The 20,772-nt window shown below is 39.4% G+C and overlaps 1 protein-coding gene across 1 annotated transcript in view; it reads right to left on the bottom strand.

The window, feature by feature from the left end:
• The window catches only part of LOC107555511 (sodium/glucose cotransporter 1-like), a 77,551-nt gene extending 69,895 nt beyond the window's left edge, over positions 1 to 7,656 (bottom strand). The window contains exons 1-2 of the mRNA XM_016238333.1: positions 7,522 to 7,656; positions 6,830 to 6,901 (exon numbers count right to left, since the gene is read on the bottom strand). Coding sequence (XP_016093819.1) covers positions 6,830 to 6,901; positions 7,522 to 7,656 — 207 coding nt within the window. The remainder of the gene's footprint in view (positions 1 to 6,829; positions 6,902 to 7,521) is intronic.
• Positions 7,657 to 20,772: the final 13,116 nt, after the last annotated feature.

Below are 20,772 nucleotides of genomic sequence, written 5' to 3'. Positions count from 1 at the left end.
GGCAGCCATTTTGCTGCGGCGCCGGGGGGGCAGTTGTGGGTTCGGTGCCTTGCTCAGGGGCACCTCGGTTGTGGTGTTGGGGGTGGGAGGGAGTCCGACTCTCTAGCATTAGGCCACGACTTCCCCAAAAAGCGTTCTTATTTATTTAAGATTTAATTTTCTATCTCGTCCTAGTTCCATACATTCCTAATATTTCTTTAACTTGCATTTTATGCGATCTGGTTTCTTTGAAGGCTAGTAAGGCATCGCTGTTAAATGTGAAAGTGACGTGACGTGTGGCCAAGTGTGGTGACCCATGCTCGGAGTTGGTGCTCTGCATTTGTCCCATCCGAGGTGCACATGCACAGTGGTGGGCATGCGCCCGGAGCAGCGGGCAGCCATTTTGCTGCGGCGCCGGGGGGGCAGTTGTGGGTTCGGTGCCTTGCTCAGGGGCACCTCGGTTGTGGTGCTGGGGGTGGGAGGGAGCGCTGTGCGTTCGCTCCCCCCACCTACAATCCCTGCCGGTGCGGGACTCGAGCCTGCGGCCTCTGGGTTGCGAGTCCGACTCTCTAGCATTAGGCCACGACTTCCCCAAAAAGCGTTCTTATTTATTTAAGATTTAATTTTCTATCTCGTCCTAGTTCCATACATTCCTAATATTTCTTTAACTTGCATTTTATGCGATCTGGTTTCTTTGAAGGTGCACTCGTCGGGTTCCTATGGTTAAATAGAGTCTTGTTTGCAGAGTATCAAGCTTTCGCGGGAGTTAATCCAGAGAATAGTTCTGTTTTACAGTTCCGATATTTATGCTTAAGCGTTTTTATGCTTTCTGCTTAAAACTTAACAACATTTGATCATTTTACTAACCTTTGCATTCCATTACAATGCAATCATTTAGATTCCATGGCTGCAGATACAGAGAATCGTGGCTCTCTCTTCATCTTTACACAGGTCACTCTTTTGGATCGGCGCTATCATGAACCCAGTATCTATCAAGCTGATGTATACACGGTCATTCTCCCATTTGAGTTCTAGGTAAGATTTGTCTCAATGCTCCGCAGGCATCTTTAAGCTATAATCAAGGCTTGTTTAATTTTGCATCTACTGGTGGTGGTTCATTCGGTTTCCTCATACCTATTGGCTTCGGACTTACTCTGCTGTTGTGGCCTTCACATTACACTGACTATTGCGGCACTTTGCATAACTCTGCTATGGTGGTCATCAGGTTAGTTTGTCCATTACCATTTATGAAGTTCGGCCTATCGTGGCCTTCACATATCACGGCCTATCGGGGACTGCGCTTAACATTGAGTATCTCTCTACTTATGATCATGCGGCTCTGGCTCATTTCCTATTTTGGGGGGATAGGTTTCCTCTGCGGGTTCCGGCAGTTAGATGGAGTTCTATCAAGCGTGCGCAGGAGTCTAGACTAACAAATGTTCATGTATCTGTGTATATGCTCTTTCTTAAGTCGGTGTTAGAACCCCAATACCACCTCTATCATTTAACCTAAACCAATGGCCTCTCTAACACAATGTGGTGGTTTAGTATTCCTGTAATCCGCCATCAAGCTGCTATATATATGATCATCCTCCGCATCCTAGTTCCGTCAAGATCAGACTCTAAACTATTTCATGTAAATACTCCAGGTACAGTATGATACTCTTAGCAAACTACTGGTGGTGGTTACTTCTCACATGCTCCTCGTGTCCAGTCTACCATGGCTTTTACACACGGGCTATCGCATCACATAGCTTATAGAAACATGGCTTTCACATACAATGGCCTATCGGGGTCATTTACACACGGAGCTTCACATCACATAGTTTATAGAACATATACAGGCTATCAATGTAATTGCAGCCTTCGGGCCTTCACTTCACATGGCCTATCGAGGTTTCACATTACTCACCCTATCGCGGCCTTCGCTCAATTTGGCCTACTGCAACCATCAGGTAAGTGTGACTATTATTGTTTACGTAACTCTGCCTATCTTTGTCCTTCGCAAAATCAGCCTGTAATGACTTTTCTCATTACATGAACTACGCTGTCTTTGCGTTAAATGGCATAATGTGGCCCACCATGAGAGAGCTCATACAGTCATTCGTTTGTAAATATTTATGCTTTTTGTTAAAACCTAATGCTGTATGTTTAAGGCAAATTAAGCAAATACTGGTGGTGGTGTCATACATATTCATAACATCTGCTCTTTCACTGCCTCTTGCGGCCTTCTGTCACGGCTTTTAGTGGATATCCTCTCTACGGCCTTTTGTAGCCTTTCTCTCATGGCCTATCGGGGCCTTTCTCTCTGCGGCCGGTTCAGTTCCATTTAGTCACCTTTTAAAAGCTGCAGTCTGTCACCGCCTCAATACACCGGCCACTACTGCTGTTGAACGTGGAGTTCAAACATCAGCCTCAAGCTACTGGGAAGATTGTCATCCTCCGCATTTGAATCATACATTAGATCTGAACCACAAACCATCACAAAAGTTTCAGCCGATAACATCAAGCTGTCCTTAAGGTAATCTATATGCAATTACTGGTGGTGGTATAATACCTATTCATATTAATCCCAACAACCTCTATGGTTTACTGCGCCTTAACTCAGCCTTTCTTTCTGTGGCCTGTCTTTCGTGGCCTTCCCCTCTGTCTTGTGGCATTTCCCACTGTGGCCTATTTACATGTCCTTCCTCTCTGTGCCCACTGAGGCATTTCATTCCACAGCCTCTTGCCTTTCTCACTATGGCCCTTCTGGGCATCTCCATCTGTGGCCTATCTAGGCTTTTTCTCCGCGGCCTTTCTTTGCGGCCTATCGGGGCCTTTTCCCCACTGAGGCCTATCGGGGCCTTTTCCCCTGCGGCCTATCGTGGCCTCTACCACTATCTGGCCTATCGTGGCCTCTACCACTATCTGGCCTATCGTGGCCTCTATCAATATTTGGCCAATCGTGGCCTCTCTCTCTGAGGCCTCTGTGGCCCATCTCCTCTACTGTATAAGCTAATACTTTAAGCTATAATCTGATACATTCTTTAACACTCGTACATTATGACCAATTAAATCTAATCTTTTGTCCATATGTTCTAGGATCTAAAGAAATACTTTGTCTGGTGGGTATTTCATTTTCTTCTTTCTTTTGGGGGTAGGCTCCGCCCTGCCTTCATCTTCGGCAGGAATAGTTGGAATCTACAATGTCTGATTCAAGCTATGGATGGGGCCTACGCCAAAATAATTCTGTTCTTTGTATTGGTTTTGTAAATAAATACTTCGGAGTTCTATGTTCACCTCCTGAGTCTTTCTGGTAGAACTATGTTTTTATAAGATGTCGAACCAAAAAAACGAGCGATTAAAGACACAAAAGTAGTGCGTGACGTGTCATATTACTCTGAGAACTACGCCCACTGAAGGGAAACATAATCGGCGACAGGAAACATTCATAATTTTTAATTTAAAAATGTAGCTTACAGAAATATAATATATAAAACTGAAATTTGGATATTTGACTGACCAGTGACAAAATGTTTACTGCACACGTAGGCATACTGAGTGTCAGGATCCCACAATTTACCCATTCTTCCTGCTGATGCTTCATGTCTTATTGCCTGAATCCACTTTTGTCTCCTTTAAGGCTGGCTTTCACGGTTCGGTAGCTTATAAAAACTTAGTTCTGTTTTTTTGTTTGTTTGTTTACTGTACACCTTTTAGGCATGGTTCAGCTTTTTGTAATAAGTCAGAAATGACAAGGAGGCAGCTTTCCGCAATACAAAGTCAATGGAGAGGGTTTGATTGTTTCCCCCCCTGTGTGGGCGTGGCCTAAATGCGCTTTGTCTCTATAGAAAGTGTTTTTAACCTCCAGTCTCCATAAAATGTTGCATGCTTGTTTAGAATAATATGATGCATGACTTTACGCAGTTTTGTGAAGTTTTGAGTTTTCTTAAAGGATTCATAGGCTTTTGGGTACACTATCAAGACTGTATTATTAAATGGCCTTGTTATAACTGTCTAAATGCAAAGGTTAAATTTTTTATTTATTTTTTTGATAATTACCAAGTGAGTCCAGAGAATTATACTGCTCAATATACATTTTATTGATTTTGAGTTAAAAACCTAGGACTATAAAACAATCTCCATAAAACTTTGCAAGCTTATTTAGAATCCGTCATACATGCTCAATTGTTTAGTTTTGATTTTCGTTTAGGATTTATAGGCTTTTGGGTAAATTTGGACACGCCCCTTTTCTAAATGATCCTGTTATATATACCCAAATAGAAAAATTTGATTTTTAAAAAAATAATTGTTGATAGTCCAGAGAATTGTACTGCAGTGGTTTTATTGAGGTTGAGCGAAAAACCTAAGACTAGTTCAAATCAAGAATATTTAACGAAATGATATGAATTTTGTGTGAATGTGTGAAAGACCACGTGATTACAGAGGCATAAAACTTGTTAGTGCTAGTGGCCTATTTCTTTCAACATTTTTACAGACCCTAGAGCCATGAGTCGAACATGCCCACCGAGTTTCGTTCCGACCGGCCTCCGTTAACCTTGTCTAAAAGGTGCTCAAAATTCATTGGCTGATAACGGCCATGTTTTTTGAGATATGCAGATGCCCTCATACAAAGACACGGCATACACATTTTCAAGTCAATCGGACTAATCGGTGCGTAGTTATAGCGTTTTTTTTGTACTTACCTCAAATTGAGCTCTTACATAAGTGTTCCCAGTTTGGCAAAAATATCTCTTTCCATTCAACAGTTATAGGTGTTTTAGTTAAAGCAGTTCCACCCCTTAGGAATGTTTTGGCATCCGGTCGCGACGGTGAGTCAAAAGTTCAACTTTTTTGATAATTGTTATTCACTCTCCAGAGAATCTTTCTGCACTGGTTTGGTTCCGATCTGCTAAAAAAATCTAGGAATAGTTCGCAAAAATAGGTTTTTCAACAAATCCAAAAAACCCGAAAGGGTGATGACGGAATCTGATGCGTTTTGTCCATTGTGAGCCAAGGCTTCCAACTATATGACACTTCAGCCTGTGACTAACAATTTAGGCGCGATTTTGTACTTTTGATCACTGGTGACGTTGTAGACGGTGTGAGTACTACCATCCCTCCAAGTTTCGAGCCTCTACAATTTATGGTTTGGTCCGCCCGGTCACTTTTAGGTGGAGAATGCTGATCCTTGGCCTTTCTAACAATTACAGTAGGGTTTCAGCGCTAAGCGCTTAACCCCTATAAGGATATCATAATAATTTTGAAAAATCATTTATGATGCTCTTCAAATGATGCAATGTTGAAACGCTTTTGGAAAGTAAAGTTAAATAGTAGCCTATTAGAATGAATGTACTATGTATTTAAAAGTTAAGTAAATGTGTATTTTATTTAAATGGTATTACAAAATAGCCTTTTAAGTATTCTTTTATGAGTACAAAAAGTAAAACAGAACACTGATTTTAGGCATGCTTATGTAGCGTCTGGACCACTCCAACACACAATATATATTTTGTTAGCTAGATTTCACAAATATGTGTGTGTGTGTGTGTGTGTGTGTATGTGTATGTTAGACCGGCTTTATGTGTTTATGTAGTATGTTAGACTAGTTTAAGTGTTTATGTAGTTAATAAAACCTTACTTGTATCACACTTGACGTGTTCATTGTTTACTCATAACCGGAGTCAATAATCATGCAGATTTACGTTACAAACTTATAGAATTGTACAGTAAGAAAGTTATTTCCTTTAACCAGGAAATTAACGTTCTTAGAATTGACAAGACGGTTGACCCTGAGTGGTCGGCTAAATATCTACAGTGGATCTAAAATATGAATAGTTAATTATAACTAGTTATGGTTAATTATTCATATTTCCCATGAGCTAAATTCGCTACACTTATTACTAAGGCATAGTTAAAAAAATTATATTTCTAATACATAGGTTGGTACAATGTAAGAATGCTCTTGCATATTTTATAGCTGTAATGTACAATGTGTGAGTGAATTAATATTCTTCATAAAATATATTAAAACGTTAGTTTTTTTAAGATACCTTACCTTTGAAAAGCAGGCTAAAGTACATTCATTACATAAATGCATACTATAAACCTAAAAATGTTCTAACACAAAGTAAACTTAAATATTATTTAAATAATAGTAAAATAAGTATGTTTTCTGTAAATACACTAAAACGTCATAAAAAGCACATTTTGAATACATTTAAGAGTACTTTTTCACCTGAGTAGTAACTCTGTCTATTGTTTGACTATATCTGGCAATACAATCACCATAATGATAAGCTATAAGAACTGCTTCTTCTGCACAGCCTGAGGTGTAATTCAAACAATAACGATCGGAACAATAAACTTTGGAACAACAAATAAAAACCTTAATTTGATATAAGGTGATAACTTCAGCATTGACCAAAGTTTGACAGCGCCATAAAAACTGCATGAGCAAAGCATATCAGTATTTTCAGCTGTAATGAATAGTGAGTAATGAATGTAATCTGGCATCAGTGCATAATGGCCCCATAAAAGTTATTATTCATGATATCATATCGATATCATGATATCAAGGTTATGAAACGGAGGGGCAGTTAGGGTCATTATCATGCCATATCTGTGATCATGTGAAATCACTGGTCATGCTATTGATAGATACATAATCAGCACAGATACAAATGCGTAGCACATTATAACAAAAATTCGCCACATTTGGCACACTGATTGATCACTATTGATGTATTGTTTGATGTATTGATATGGTCATGACATATCGTCTATGTCCATCCCATTCTGAGTGCAAAACAAGATGCTTTTAAGGTTTAAAGCACGATTATCCTCCATCTTGATCCCATTTACTTACTGGCCACCACACCATACTTCTGCCAGCCAGGAAAAAGCCTCCCACTGTGGATCGATTGGTCCGTACCATTGCCTTTGGACAGAAAGAGTCATTCAATTCAGCATATATACAGTTCTAGACTCTTAAAATATTAGACAAAATTGTATGTGACATCATAGCTGCAGGATCAGACTCGTTTAAGAATAACATTGGTGGACTCAAAGGTTGATGGATTGGTGTTCAATGTCTTTGTTGTTTGATTAAATATGTTTGAATTTTCTCAAGAGGTTTTAAAATGATACGGATTTCGGATGTGCAAATACAAGAAAAATATGGTGTTATCAAGAAATTCCAGAAATGTCAACGCCCTCAACAAGACTAATTTGTAAATAATTTCTAAAAATGTGTACATTTCTAAAAAAATATTTTTAGTTTTAAGCAGATAGAAGTATGATTAATAGTTCATTCACATAAGAATTATTAAAAAACAATATTAGAGCAATTAATTTTTCTTAAAGGATTTTAGCTTTTTGGATTATATTACAATGTATTATAACTTTCTGCTAAATCAGCTACCATCAACATTCTGTCTTCAGACTTATCTTATACAGCCATTTATAATGTACATTACATTTATATTTTGATGAAAAGTTAACAATTCACAAGTCTGTCAATGGTAGAAATATATTTTACAGAAACTATTGACCACTTACCCATATTCCCACAGCTAGAACCACCAGAAAATATATAACAATCACTGAGATGTCCGCTGGATTGTTAATATATATGGTGATGTTTTTTTTGTTCTCATTGCGTATCCAAGAGAATCCAAAATAATCTTCACCCATTTTGAAGTTTAAAGGGCCAGTGGAGCAGCACACTGCGTCCCTCTCTGACACAACAGTAAAGACACCTGGATCACACGCTCACCTGCAGGTGTATGAACGTATCTGCATGTGCACACATTCACTTATGTGTCTAGAGATAGGTGCGACCTTCTCAGAGTTAATTATAAAAGTGTGTTTGTATTTTGTCAAAAATCTGAGATTGAGAATCCTTAATGATTAACATGTATGGCAGGTGTATAGCAAATGTGAGACTGGTAGGGGGTAAATTATGTAAAAGTAAAGATCCAATACTTCAATCTATGGTGCAGACATTAGTGTATACACAGTATACAACATTGGTTATGTTATGTTAAGGACACCCTGAGGTGCTTTGTGGCATTACAGCTTCAAGACAAGAAAGTAAAAATGGCTAATGAAACATCAAATGACAACCATTACAAATTTAGCATTTAAGCTTCCTACACTACAGATGGCGTAATTAATAGATATGAATAACCACATGGATATGAAAGGTCCATTATCTATTAGCAATGAATGAAGCACATATTACACAGATGTCAAACCAAGCAGATCTCTGTTGGTGTAACGAATTAGTCCACTGAAGGCGAGCGTAGTGAAGAACCCAAGTGCACTTTATTTACAGGTGATCCAAACAATAGCCAAACAGACGAAGACTAGATACACAGACTTGACTTGACGAGGCATGAACAGACTTGACGAGAACAGACTTGACTAGACTCACCGACAGCGGGTTACAACATCAATACATGACGAGAGACAATGGCAACATGATGGCTACTTATAGCAAACAAGAGGGTCACATGACAAGAACAAACCAATGGGAAACAAGACACATGACTAGGACAACCAATCAGAACATGACACATACACAAGAAAGAGATACATGAGGGCAAGGGAAGCATGACACAAAAAGCATGAAACAATTACAAAATAAAAGACATGAAAACATGAACATGAAACAAAAAAATATGAAGAAGATAGGGCAGAATTAAAGGCACAAATGGATGAACAAAGCATGACACTTGAGCATTTATTAGGGAAAGCATCTGGGAGAATACACAATTTATTAATGTTATTTTTGAAAAACACTGGGTTAAGTGAAAGAATTTAATAGGGACTTTATTTTTTCTCTCTCCACCTCTCCTTTGATGTCAGTCTAATACCCACACTCCAGCCTAGTAGGTGGCGGTAATGCACCTTTGAGATGAGTTGCCAACCGCCATTAAACCTGAAAGAAGAAGAAGAAGATGAACATGAAACAAAACCCAAACCCCACATTACAGTTGGCCAACAAGGCAAATTTGCTAAAAAAAATTTGACCCCAATGCAAAATCTGCATTGTAAAATTCTTCGCCATTTTGCAAACTTACAAATCATGCAGATTCCCATGGAAATGACCGGATTTTGCTTACAAGACCAATGGTAAATATGACCGCACCATAACTGGCTAATCGCACTACTAACTGCTGTTCTCTTTCAGTCGGTCACTTCAATGTTGTGTCGAAGTTGACACTAGGGGTCGCTCTCAGGAGCTCAGACACCTCTGACATCATTGAGAAAAGGCCAATGAAATTGACAAGCAAAATTGGCATCTCATCGTCATTGGATATATGGCACAGGCAGTGGTCTCTTCCTTCCCCACACACAGCTAAGTGTTGTGAGAGTACCCCTGGGTGCTTCAATGCCGTATATTGAGAACAAATTTCCTCTTAAAAGTGTAAATTCTCTGAAAGATGGGTGGAATCGTGTGTTTACATCATGACTTTCCATCTGTGCCCTTCTGGTTGCGGTTTCTACATCTCTCCTAATGACCAGCACGATCGCTGCGTTCAGTGCTTGGACCGTACTCGTGCTGAAGCTGCCCTCGTGGATGGTTCATGTTCTGTTTGAGTGCAATTTCTCATTCAGGGCTCGTGAATAGGATGAGCTGTCGATCGCCACATCAGAGGGCAGGCTAGAACCAACCGAAGTTGATGACTCGACAGAACCGGCGCCCTCGGGTGCCGAGTTTCAGTCTGAGGTAGAGACCTGCACTCCCGCGGGACCCAAAGCAACAGGGTGCGGTGCGGGACAACTCTTGATGGGCGAGTGCGGGTGCGGGCGGGAAGAGGCTTGTGTGTGTGCGGGATGCAGGAGAATAAAATTATTCACGGGACTCCCGCAAAATAGAAATGATCTAAACATAAAATGTCTAAAACATATAAATTGTTATTTATGTGTTACACAAAAGCAAAAAGAACAACTAATAACATTAAAATTATTAACACGCGTTTCTATTTATAACACATGTTTAAAGGGTTACGCAATGTAGCCAATCACAGACTCAGCTGTTGATTTCTGGAACGCAATGGCCAACCAGAGGTGATTAAGTTAGAATCCACTCACCGCAGTGCTGAAATTGCGTGCTCACGAATAGTCTAATTTTAACACACGAAGTGTAGACATTGTGAAATATTCATTGTGCAATGTGCATATGTTCATTGTGTTATAACAGAGCTTTATGAGATCACGATGAACTGAGATGTCAGCTTTTAGTGATAATAAAGGAAGCGTTGCTCGCATTCTGCCATGCCAAACCATGCACACAGCAGCCCATGCTTGCTTTTCTGTTAAAAATAACAGTGGTTTGTGAATGTTGATGCTTAGCCTAAATAACAAATATTTTATCGGGAGCATTTATGCTGGGATGTTGTGGATCTTAGGAGATGTTACAGAACCATTTAATGTACATTTCTTTGATGTGCTGAAAAAAATCTATATAGATTACTTTTATGCTGGCTTTTGCGGGCAGGAGCGGGACAAAACATGACTGTCGTGGGCGGGAGCGGGCCCAGATAAGATATTTTTCTGCGGGAGCGGGCAGACGCGGGAAAGAATTTTGCGGGAGTGGGACTGAAAAATCCATCCCGCGCAGGTCTCTAGCCTGAGGCAAATGCTGAGATGGCGGGGCAGCCAAGAGCATGGGGCTTGAGTGGACGACTCCACCCTGTCCTGAATGCTCTCGGCTGGATGACTGGTTTCTAAGCTACGCCCAGCCCCAGTTCCTTTCTTTCCGGAGGTGCATGAAGGTGCCTCATAGCCAGAACACAATATACCACATGGCAGAGGACTGAGATTAGTTTGCAGCAATAGACCTGAAGGACGCGTACTTTCATGTCTCGATCCTTCCCAGGCACAGGCTGTCTCTTCAGTTTGCCTTCGAAGGGCAGGCATATCAGTACAAGGTTAGTCCCTTCGGGCTGTCCCTGTCTCCTCGAATACTTTCAGAGGCTCCTAGGGCATATAGCATTCTCATCCGCGGTTACGCCGTTGGGACTGATGCATATGAGACCGCTTCAGCACTGGCTTCATACCTGAATCCCGAGATGGGCATGGCACCGAGGCACACATCATGTGAGCATCACAACAGAGTGTCGCCGCACTTTCAGCCCTTGGAAGGACATCTTGTTTCTACGAGCAGGGGAGCCCTTAGAGCAGGTGTCCAGATGCATTGTTGTCACAACAGATGCTTCCAAGATGGGCTGGGGTGCTGTATGCAACAGTTGTGCAGCCTCCGGGGTCTGGACGGGCCCTCGGCTGCATTGGCATTTCAATTGCCTGGAGATGTTGACAGTGCTTCTGGCCTTGAGGAGGTTTAGACCATTGATCCAAGGCAAGCACCTGTTTATCCAGACACACATTCCTGGTGACCTCAATTGTGCAGTGTGGAGGCTTCACCCCAGACAGTTCAGCTGATTTGGAGTCGATTCAGTCAGCGCAGATAGACCTGTTTGCCTCGCCAGAATCCACCCATTGCCCACTGAGATATTTCCTTTACCGAGGCCCCCCTCGGCACGGACGCACTGGTGCACAACTGGCCCAGGGAATTACGCAATGTGTTTCCCCCGGGGAGCCTCATTGCACAGACTCTGTGCAAAGTCAGGGAGGACAAGGACCAAATTTTGTTGGTGGCATCATATTGGCCCAACAATTCTTGGTTCTCGGAGCTTGTGCTGTTGGCTTCAGCTCCTCCTTGGCAATTTCTCCTGAGGAGGGACCTTCTCTCCCAGGGGAAGGGCACAATCTGACACCAGCGCCCAGATCTCCGGAACCTCCATGAAATGGCGTATTTTCATGAATTGATGTTCTTCCTATGGGAAGGATCCTTGGAGATGTGGCATCGGATCTGTGCTCTCCTTCCTCCAAGAGGGCCTGGACAGGCACTTGTCTGCTTCTACACTCAAGGTGTATGTGGCTGCAATTGCAGCAGATCACAACACTGTATATGGCAGATCAGTGGGGAAACACGATCTGGTTATCATATTCCAAAGATAAGATGAGTCCAGTTCAGTTCCTTTTTATGAACCATGGACTACTCTTCCATCACTCAAAGCACTCTAACATGGCTGAGTTCAGCGGAGGAATTTGCTACAAGAACCATTACAGGGAAATATCCCTCAAGTGAATGGATCTTGTAATGGATTAGTGCCCCATATGCCGTGGCTCCCTCTGGTGGACCCATATGTATATTAGTCCACTGCCCTGTTCCGTAAGGATTCAGTGTTTCCCCTAGAAAGACAGTCAATATTTTGCTTGTTTCTGTGTTTGGTAGCTCTCCCCTTATGTGGGGCCCACCATAGAAATCTTCCCTATGAAGTACTTCCTTTCAGTAAGTCCTTGGGTTGTTCTCCACATGTCACCTCCCCTTCGGGTAGGATGTGGTCTCTGTAGTGTCCTTTCCCCACTCGGGAAACAGATGCTTTCACAACATTAATCACCAGAACTTTTCAACCGTTACTTATTCCTACTTTCTCAGAGTGAGAGGCTCCAGCTGAGGTGACCTCTGCCTTATATGGCACCCCCATGGACTCATAATGCAGTTCAGTAGCTGTGACGTTTAGTATAGGGACCCCTAGTGTTACCTTTGACACAATGTTGAAGTGACCGACTGAAAGGCAATGTCTCGGGTAGGGATGAAACAATTACTGCTTTGACGATAAATCATGATAAAATTCCCTACAGTTAGTATTACCGTTCTGACTGTCTTCAGAAAAGATTTGATGGCATTTTGTTTTCATCTTCGCTCCATGTAATACCTAATTAAGTAGTGTTCTTAATTGCGATGCTGCTTTGTCCATGGAGATTATGGGGAAACAGCTCTAATTCTGCTGTTTCATAAGCGTCACCTAGTGTCAGAGAGTGAATTTACAGAGAGTTCATTTACATTTAGTCTCACGTAGCCAGACCTTCAGACTGACGGCACAAGGTCTGGGAACCTTGGCCGCCTTGAATGGCCAAGGAACGCCCAAGAGGCCATATGACTTACAGATAAAGCAAACAATCATGTTTTGTTTTGTGCCGCATCATGTTTAGGGGCGTGGAAATGTCGCCACAATAACAAACCAGTGTGTAAAACTCTTGAACATAATTTATAGATTATATGCCGCGAACTTTAAATATTTCACATACTTTCGAAAATCCAGCGTTTAGTTGATCCTAATAAGCGCTCATTGTCACAGTTGTAAACACGACGGCTTTCTTCTAACATGAGGGGGTTTGGCGTCATGGAATATTTTTTCACAGGCGGAACATTAAAGAATGCGACACGCACGTCTCCCGGAAACCCTGTATAATTCAACCAATCCGATGACGACTTCGAAATTCCCGAAGTGTTTTCAATTTTGCGTGCCATATTCATCAGACGTTCAGCCAACGGTCCTTGGACGTGACGTCTGAGGCTGAGAGTAATTTACATTCAGCCTGTGTGCATATTTTGTCTGGCCAAAAAATGGACCCAATTTGCATGACCTGCTGTAAATGTTGACCGGTTGATGAAAAACGAGCTTATGTGGATTCTACACATTTAAACAATTCGAATAAGGTATCTAGAATTATTTATGGAGCAGATAAATTACATATAATCAATTATCATTTTCACTTGAACCTTTTCTTTATTTAAAGGCTGAAGTGTGAGATTTACCATTTTATGAAACGTTTTCAAAACTTTATTTGAACATGTTATTAGATAAACTATTGTCAGTCATGTTGTCATTTAAAATCTAGACATCATTGATAATGTTACTGTTTTAGTGTTTATGCACACATAAAGTAATTTTTGTTCTTTGTTGATTTTAAATATAAAACTTTGTAAAACTATTTATGTCAGTATTTGTTTGAACATTTCCAGCACATTTTAACAACTCCTTGATAATAACCGTGATAATTTTGGTCACTATAATCGGGATAAGAAATTTTGGTAACACTTTAGATTAAGGTTCCCTTTATAAAGGGTTTATAAAGGTGTTAATAAATGACTAATAACTCACTTACAAATGCATTTTAAATCATAAGATAAGCAGTTATAAATGCATGAGTAAAAGGGTGATTTTAATGCAATATCTGCCAAATAGTGAGCCATTTTAAACTCACATGTTATAAATGCTTATTTATAAATACTTATTTCACTCAAAACCAGATTCCTGATTTATTTCATGATGCAGCAAAAATGTATTATTATAGCAAGATTGAAGGGTGTTGTATTTATGGTTTTCATTTATATCTAATGACTCGTGTCACTTTTCTTACAATGTTTCTTACCAGAATCTACTTTGTACCTTACCCATGATTCTCCGCAAAAGTTCATGATGCCTATCCACAGCAATGATTAGAAACCAATATATTTTGTTTATCAAGATTAAATTATCATCTTGATTTTTATTTTGGCGAAAAAATAAAAGCACACCCATGACTTGATGAGATATTAATATTGAAAATTGTAATTCCAATATTACCTGTGAATCTTAATGTAATGAGCCATTTATTAATTATTTATAAACGTTAATAACTGAAAGTGAACCTTAATGTAAAGTGAACATCTGTGATCCAGTTATTAATGAGTTATTAACGTTAATAACGTCTAAAAATTTACCTAAATGTAAAGTGATCACCTGTGAACCATTTATTAATGATCTATAAACGTTAGTAACCTTTGAAAGTGAACCTTAATGTAAAGTGAACACCTGTGAATCATTTATTAATGACTTACAAACGTTAGTAACCATTAATTAATGGTTCATTACATTGAGGTTCACAGGTAATATTGGAATTAAAAATTTCAATATTAATATATCATCAAGTCATGGATGTGCTTTTATGATTTTCCCCCCAAAATAAAAATCAAGATGATAATTTAATCTTGATAAACAAAATATATCGGTTTCTAATCATTGCTCTGGATAGGCATCATGAACTTTTGCGGAGAATCATGGGTAAGGTACAAAGTAGATTCTGGTAAGAAACATTGTAAGAAAAGTGACACGAGTCATTAGATATAAATGAGAAAACCATAAATACAACACTCTTCGGTCTTGTTAAAATAGTAAATTTTTGCTGCATCATGAATAAAATCAGGAATCTGGTTTTGATTGAAATAAGTATTAATAAATATATTTGTTTAGCATTTATAACATGTGAGTTAAAAATGGCTCACTATTTGGCAGGTATTGCATCAAAATCACCCTTTTATTCATGCATTTATAACTGCTTATCAATCAGGGAACCTTAATGTAAAGTGTTACTGAAATTTTCATACCGTTTCATCTCTAGTGTCAGGTTACGTATGGTAACTTTTGTTCCCTGATGGAGGGAACTTCCCTTATGCCACAACTCTGAACTGCCTCTGAGTGGGTTGAGATGCAAAACAGAATGAGTGAGCAAATGCCAAGCTGGCCTATTTATACCCAGATGTCCAGAACGTGGCCAGCTATGCAAATTTGGCTTGCCAATTTCATTGGCCTTTTCTCAATGATGTCAGAGGTGTCTGGGCTCCCAAGAGCAACCTCTAGTGTCAACTTCGAAGCAACATCTCTGTTCCCTCCATCAGAAAACGAGGGTTATCATACGTAACCGAGATGTTTCTACAGCTAACAAGCAAGCAAACAATAAATAAATAATCATAAAACATATTATGATAAAATGTTTTTTTGCATTTGCAAATTTGTTTTTAGCTAATTTTGAATGTCCATCAGAGGAGAGAGTTAGTTACAGCATATGCTAGCAGGAGCTAACAAGATCATCAGCCAAACCCTGGTCCCATAAATGCTGGAAAAGGTCACTTTTTTCTACTTTTGGCTCATGATAAAGTGCAACTTTAATAAATCCTTTACCAATCATCTTCATCTGGCCCACGCAGGTCGCACACATGCCTTGAATTATTTTTGTCCATAAGGACAAAATTAGTTTGCAAATTTTTTCTAATCTAATTAGGTGTCTATAAGGTGGCAACACTGGCCCAGGCCGTTATTTCACAGCTGAAAAATAAAAGGAAGACACCATAGGCGGAAATCCCGGGGGGGTTGTCCCCCCTAAAATATGATTAAAACCATGCTGTGTATTGTAAATAACAATGTTTTATACCTTAAATAATTATGTAAGTAGTAGAACACTAACGGGGCAAAAAAAATGTTTTAAGTTTAAAAACATTTTGAGTCTCCCCCTCCCTTGCCTCACAGTGCTTTGGTCCAAAGTGCCTGCTTTCCTCTTTTACAGGAAGAGAGAGAGAGAACAAAGTCAATAGTTATGGAACTCCAGTAAGTAAGGCTGTCAAGGCTATTTTATTCACTTAAACATCGGATAAAGTGATAATTTTCTCTTTAATACAGATGATGCCAATGTATTTTTCGATGAGTCTCTATGTTAGCAATAATAACGTTGCCTGCTTGATGGAAAGGGTTGCCAGGTTTTCACAACAAAACCCGCCCAATTGCTATTCAAAAGTAGCCCAAAACTAGCCCAAACTAGTTTCTAGTTTCGAGGGGGTCCCGCGGTAAAAATCATGTTCCTGGGGCTAAAATACACATTATTGGGGATGCTTCAACCCGCGGACATGAAAAACAACCAGTGATAAAGTAGCCCAATTCCACAAGAAACCCACGGACTTCGCAACACTGTGGATAGTAATGTCTACAACGGACACGACATATGTCGCCGCGCACAACAGCTTGAAGTTGTCTAATTGGCACGGTCTCCCTGCTGCACTAATAGCAAGGCTTTCCTCCGTGTATACATATCCTTACAAGTACAATTTTATCTGGATTATTTGTGTCCCCTTCAAAAATTGCTCTTGAGAAAATTTGTTTATTGTCCCCCAAACTGTTAGACGAAATTTACGCCCCTGGAAGAGACGCAACAACAGCAATCTACTGGAGACCACAACATCAATAGACGTCAATTTATGAGGTCATGAGATATTCTATATTATGAGATATTAAACTCTAGTTTAAATGAGTATAAAGACAGTGTTATCGGTCATAACTTCTGGCAAGAAATAGCGCAGACACTGAACGAAGGTGATTATCAAATAGAGTATATCTACTTCTGAAAGTCTGCATATTCGGCTGTTTGCATACACCGAGCTGCTTAAAGGTGCACTAAGCAATATTTGAAAAACACTTTTGACCACAGTGTCGGACTGAGTCCCAAAACACACTCGCTGCCAATCAACAGTAAGGGGCATGTCTAGTAATGATAGGGAGAAGAGAGCGCTCAGTGAGTGCACAGGACAGATATCAGCAGATTGACTACAGATAGCAGATAAAAAAAAGAGGAAAATTTCAGAGGAACAAAACATTAAAGAGAAGGGTTATGATCAGGCAAGAGGTGGGAAATATTGGAGCAGCTTTCCAGTGGTGGAGAGAACTCAAGGAGCAGGAAGGCCTGGAATTGGATGCCGAAGTTGCTTGGTTTCTTCTTGATAGGTGAGTTAAGTTGATTTTTATGTTGAATTACCATAGTAACACACATCGCTTTCACTTATTGACCCTCGGCCGGCAGGCATAGCGTGTTCCACCATTGTCGCTGCCAGGGTTGTGTACATACGTGTGGGGCAATGTCCTGTTGGGGTATGGCCGTGTTTGTTTTGTGCTTTCAAGTATCAACATAGTTTGGCAAAATTCGCTTAGTACACCTTTAAGTCCGCCAGTAGTGCAATTATTTCAAAATGATTGTTTTTGGTGAGTGAGCTAGTAAACATGATCTTAAATTAGTTATAAAGTCCTAAATGACTGTAAAGAGTTGGGCAAAAATCGGATGTGTGTCATATCCGCATCTTGTGCATCAGGTTTTAAAGTGACAGCGCTGCTTTTAAAGTGAACCCTGATGAAAGCATAATAAATGTTAAAAATGGCTTTCGATTATACTGTAGTGTTGAACGTGTATATAGAATGGCTGAAACCAGACGAAAGCATAATAAATGTTAAAAATGGCTTTCGATTATACTGTAGTGTTGAACGTGTATATAGAATGGCTGAAATGGAAAAAAAAATGCATTTAATAGAGACATCAGTAGCAGTATTGGTATCAATGTTACTGGTCTTCATTAATAATAGGCTACTTAGTAAAAAAGATGCCATTAAACACATATTTAAAATATACCATCTTTGTTGTTTTTACATTAATTTGGAGGTTCAATGTGAAATTATGATGATATATATTCATATGCGATTAATCATGAATAATTACAGAAACATGTGCAAGAATTTTTTTTAAACGATTGACAGATATCACTAATGTTAACCTTTTATAGATGTTGGTGTTGGTATTATTAGCTCATTTTACTGCTGAATATGCATTTCAGTTTAATTTCTAATTTTATAGGCTCCCCACCCCCTTGGCCCCCTTCAGATTTTCAATTCGATATGCCGGTCCTCAAATTAAGCTAATTGAATAGCCCTAATCTACATACATCAGAATCAGTGGATTTGTAGCAGTTTTAGCCAGTGTAAACATGATTTTCGATACGTCATTCTTGGGTGTATCAACAAGGAACCTGCCTGAATTTTTGCCACTATCTTTTAGTTCATGTGATAACCACATTATTCTTTAGAGACCTGCTACTACAACACACTGTGTGGCTGAAGGATCAATCATTAACCGATCATGGCTTGAACATTTTCAGGTTCAGATAGTAGATGCATGCATGTCTTGTTGGTTATATCATGATACCTCTTGTTCAGCAGCCAAATCTCAATGTCTATGAAATCTAAAAGGAAAATTGCCCTATTTTCATAGTCTACTACTGTCTTTTAGTCCAGACATTGATTGATATCTTTTAAAGGGGTCATATGATGTTGCTAAAAAGAACATTATTTTGTGTATTTGGTGTAATGCAATGTGTTTATGCGGTTTAAGGTTCAAAAAACACATTATGTTCCACATACTGTACATTATTGTTTCTCCTCTATGCTCCGCCTTTCTGAAACTCGACGATTTTTACAAAGCTCATCGGTCTGAAAAGCGAGGTGTGCTTTGATTGGCCAGCTATCCAGTGCCTTGTGATTGGCTGAATACCTCAAGCGTGTGACGGAAATGTTACGCCCCTTACCATATTGTGATGCCGTGTCCCGGCGGGACGAGACAAAAACATTAAAACCCATTATAAACGAGGCATTTGTTGCATCCAGTGGGGACATAATTACGGATTATAATGACTTATACGGTCTTTTTATGCACATAAAACCATGTCTGCATTTGTGATCGGAGAAATGACAAACAACAATCGCTACTCTACACTGCTCAAAACTCGCGTTCGAATCGTCAGTGGCAAATTCTTTAAATATGAAAATGTACTTACAGGCTGTGAGTCAGAACAGCCGGCATTGTAGTCTACTCTCCCAGGATCAGGAAACAGTCCTCCATAAAATGCGCTGCACACATCTGAATATTTGGGTTGAACTGTTCTGGAGCAGTGTTGTAAATACAACTTAACCACTGATTTCTAGTCGTGTCCTCTTTTGGAAGGCCAAACAAAGTATTTTCGCTTTCGCAACGAAACACACAGCGTCTTCACAACATGGCGGCGGAGGCGGCAGCAACAATAAAGTTACGCCTTCTTTCTTTGCATGAACATTTGGACGGTGTTATGCAAATATTTCCACATCGTGACGTAGACATATGGGGGCGTGTTTAAACGAGGTGTTTTTGGAGGGCGTTTAAACTTTTATAAAGAATATCTCTTTGGGTTTGAGACTTTAGTCTTTGCAACTTTATGGATCTTATCTATTCACAAACAGCTTGTAACACTCCAAAGAGAAAGGAAAACTTGAAATCGGATCATATGACCCCTTTAAAGGTGAACAGATTTAAGATATAAAACAGACCATATGGCACAAGGTCTGGTTGAGAAAGCCGTCTTTGGCTTTATCAACTCCCCAACAATCCCTCTAAAATACCCAAGAGTCATATGTGCTAGTTGTCTTATGTTTTTATGTCTACCTATGATTATGATTACCTGCCAAGGGACTGCGGATGAAAACTAGCCTTCGGCTAAATTCGGTACAATGCATGAAATGGAAACATTTATGTTATAATTGAACATGGTCCCTTTTCAAATACATTTTTAATAATAATAATAATAATAATAATAATATCTCATCACAGCCGTGAACGTTTATCTTTAAGATGTAAGGTCTTATAGTCATAAACACCTGACCTGGTGAGAGCTGGTAATAGGTTTCTCAGAAATTGATATTATTAATCAGAAGTGACTTTATGTTCTTAATGCACATTCTTGGTCTTATTGTGCACAATTCATCACATGAGGGTCTGTTGTGGTCTTCTCTATGACATAATTTCCTGTTTTTTTATGCTTGTTGGTTGGCCACATTACAAAAAGTTTTGTTAAAATATAGTCTGTTCCAAGAAATATTAATAATAAACATGTCAAACTACATAGGGTTTTACAGTTCTACCACCCTAACATTTTTTAGTTTGACAAAAAAAAATCATATTCAAATTCATTTTAAATCAGTGTCATGTGCCAACTTTATCTTACAAAAATTTATTTTATGAAATTCAACTTTCATACTACATAAAAACATACTATTTTTAGTAGTATTAAAAATTAAGCATGAACCTGTAAACTTAAAGCAAAACCCTCAGTGGGGAATGAGCATAAATGATGTATGAAATAATTTATGAATGACCACTTTGCCAAAACATAAAATGGTTACCAACTGTCATCCGTGTGTATTGTGAAAGCAGATTCATGTTGACTACAAGCAAAAAAACAACATTATTTATAAGCTGTGTGTGTATGTGAAATTGTATAAAACAGTGTAA

The sequence above is a fragment of the Sinocyclocheilus grahami genome, unplaced genomic scaffold (genome assembly GCF_001515645.1).
Source record: "Sinocyclocheilus grahami isolate Dianchi unplaced genomic scaffold, SAMN03320097.WGS_v1.1 scaffold536.1, whole genome shotgun sequence".
Taxonomy (NCBI): Eukaryota; Metazoa; Chordata; class Actinopteri; order Cypriniformes; family Cyprinidae; genus Sinocyclocheilus; species Sinocyclocheilus grahami.
The sequence above is the reverse complement of the archived record's forward strand: the minus strand, read 5'-3'. Positions and strand labels throughout refer to the sequence as shown.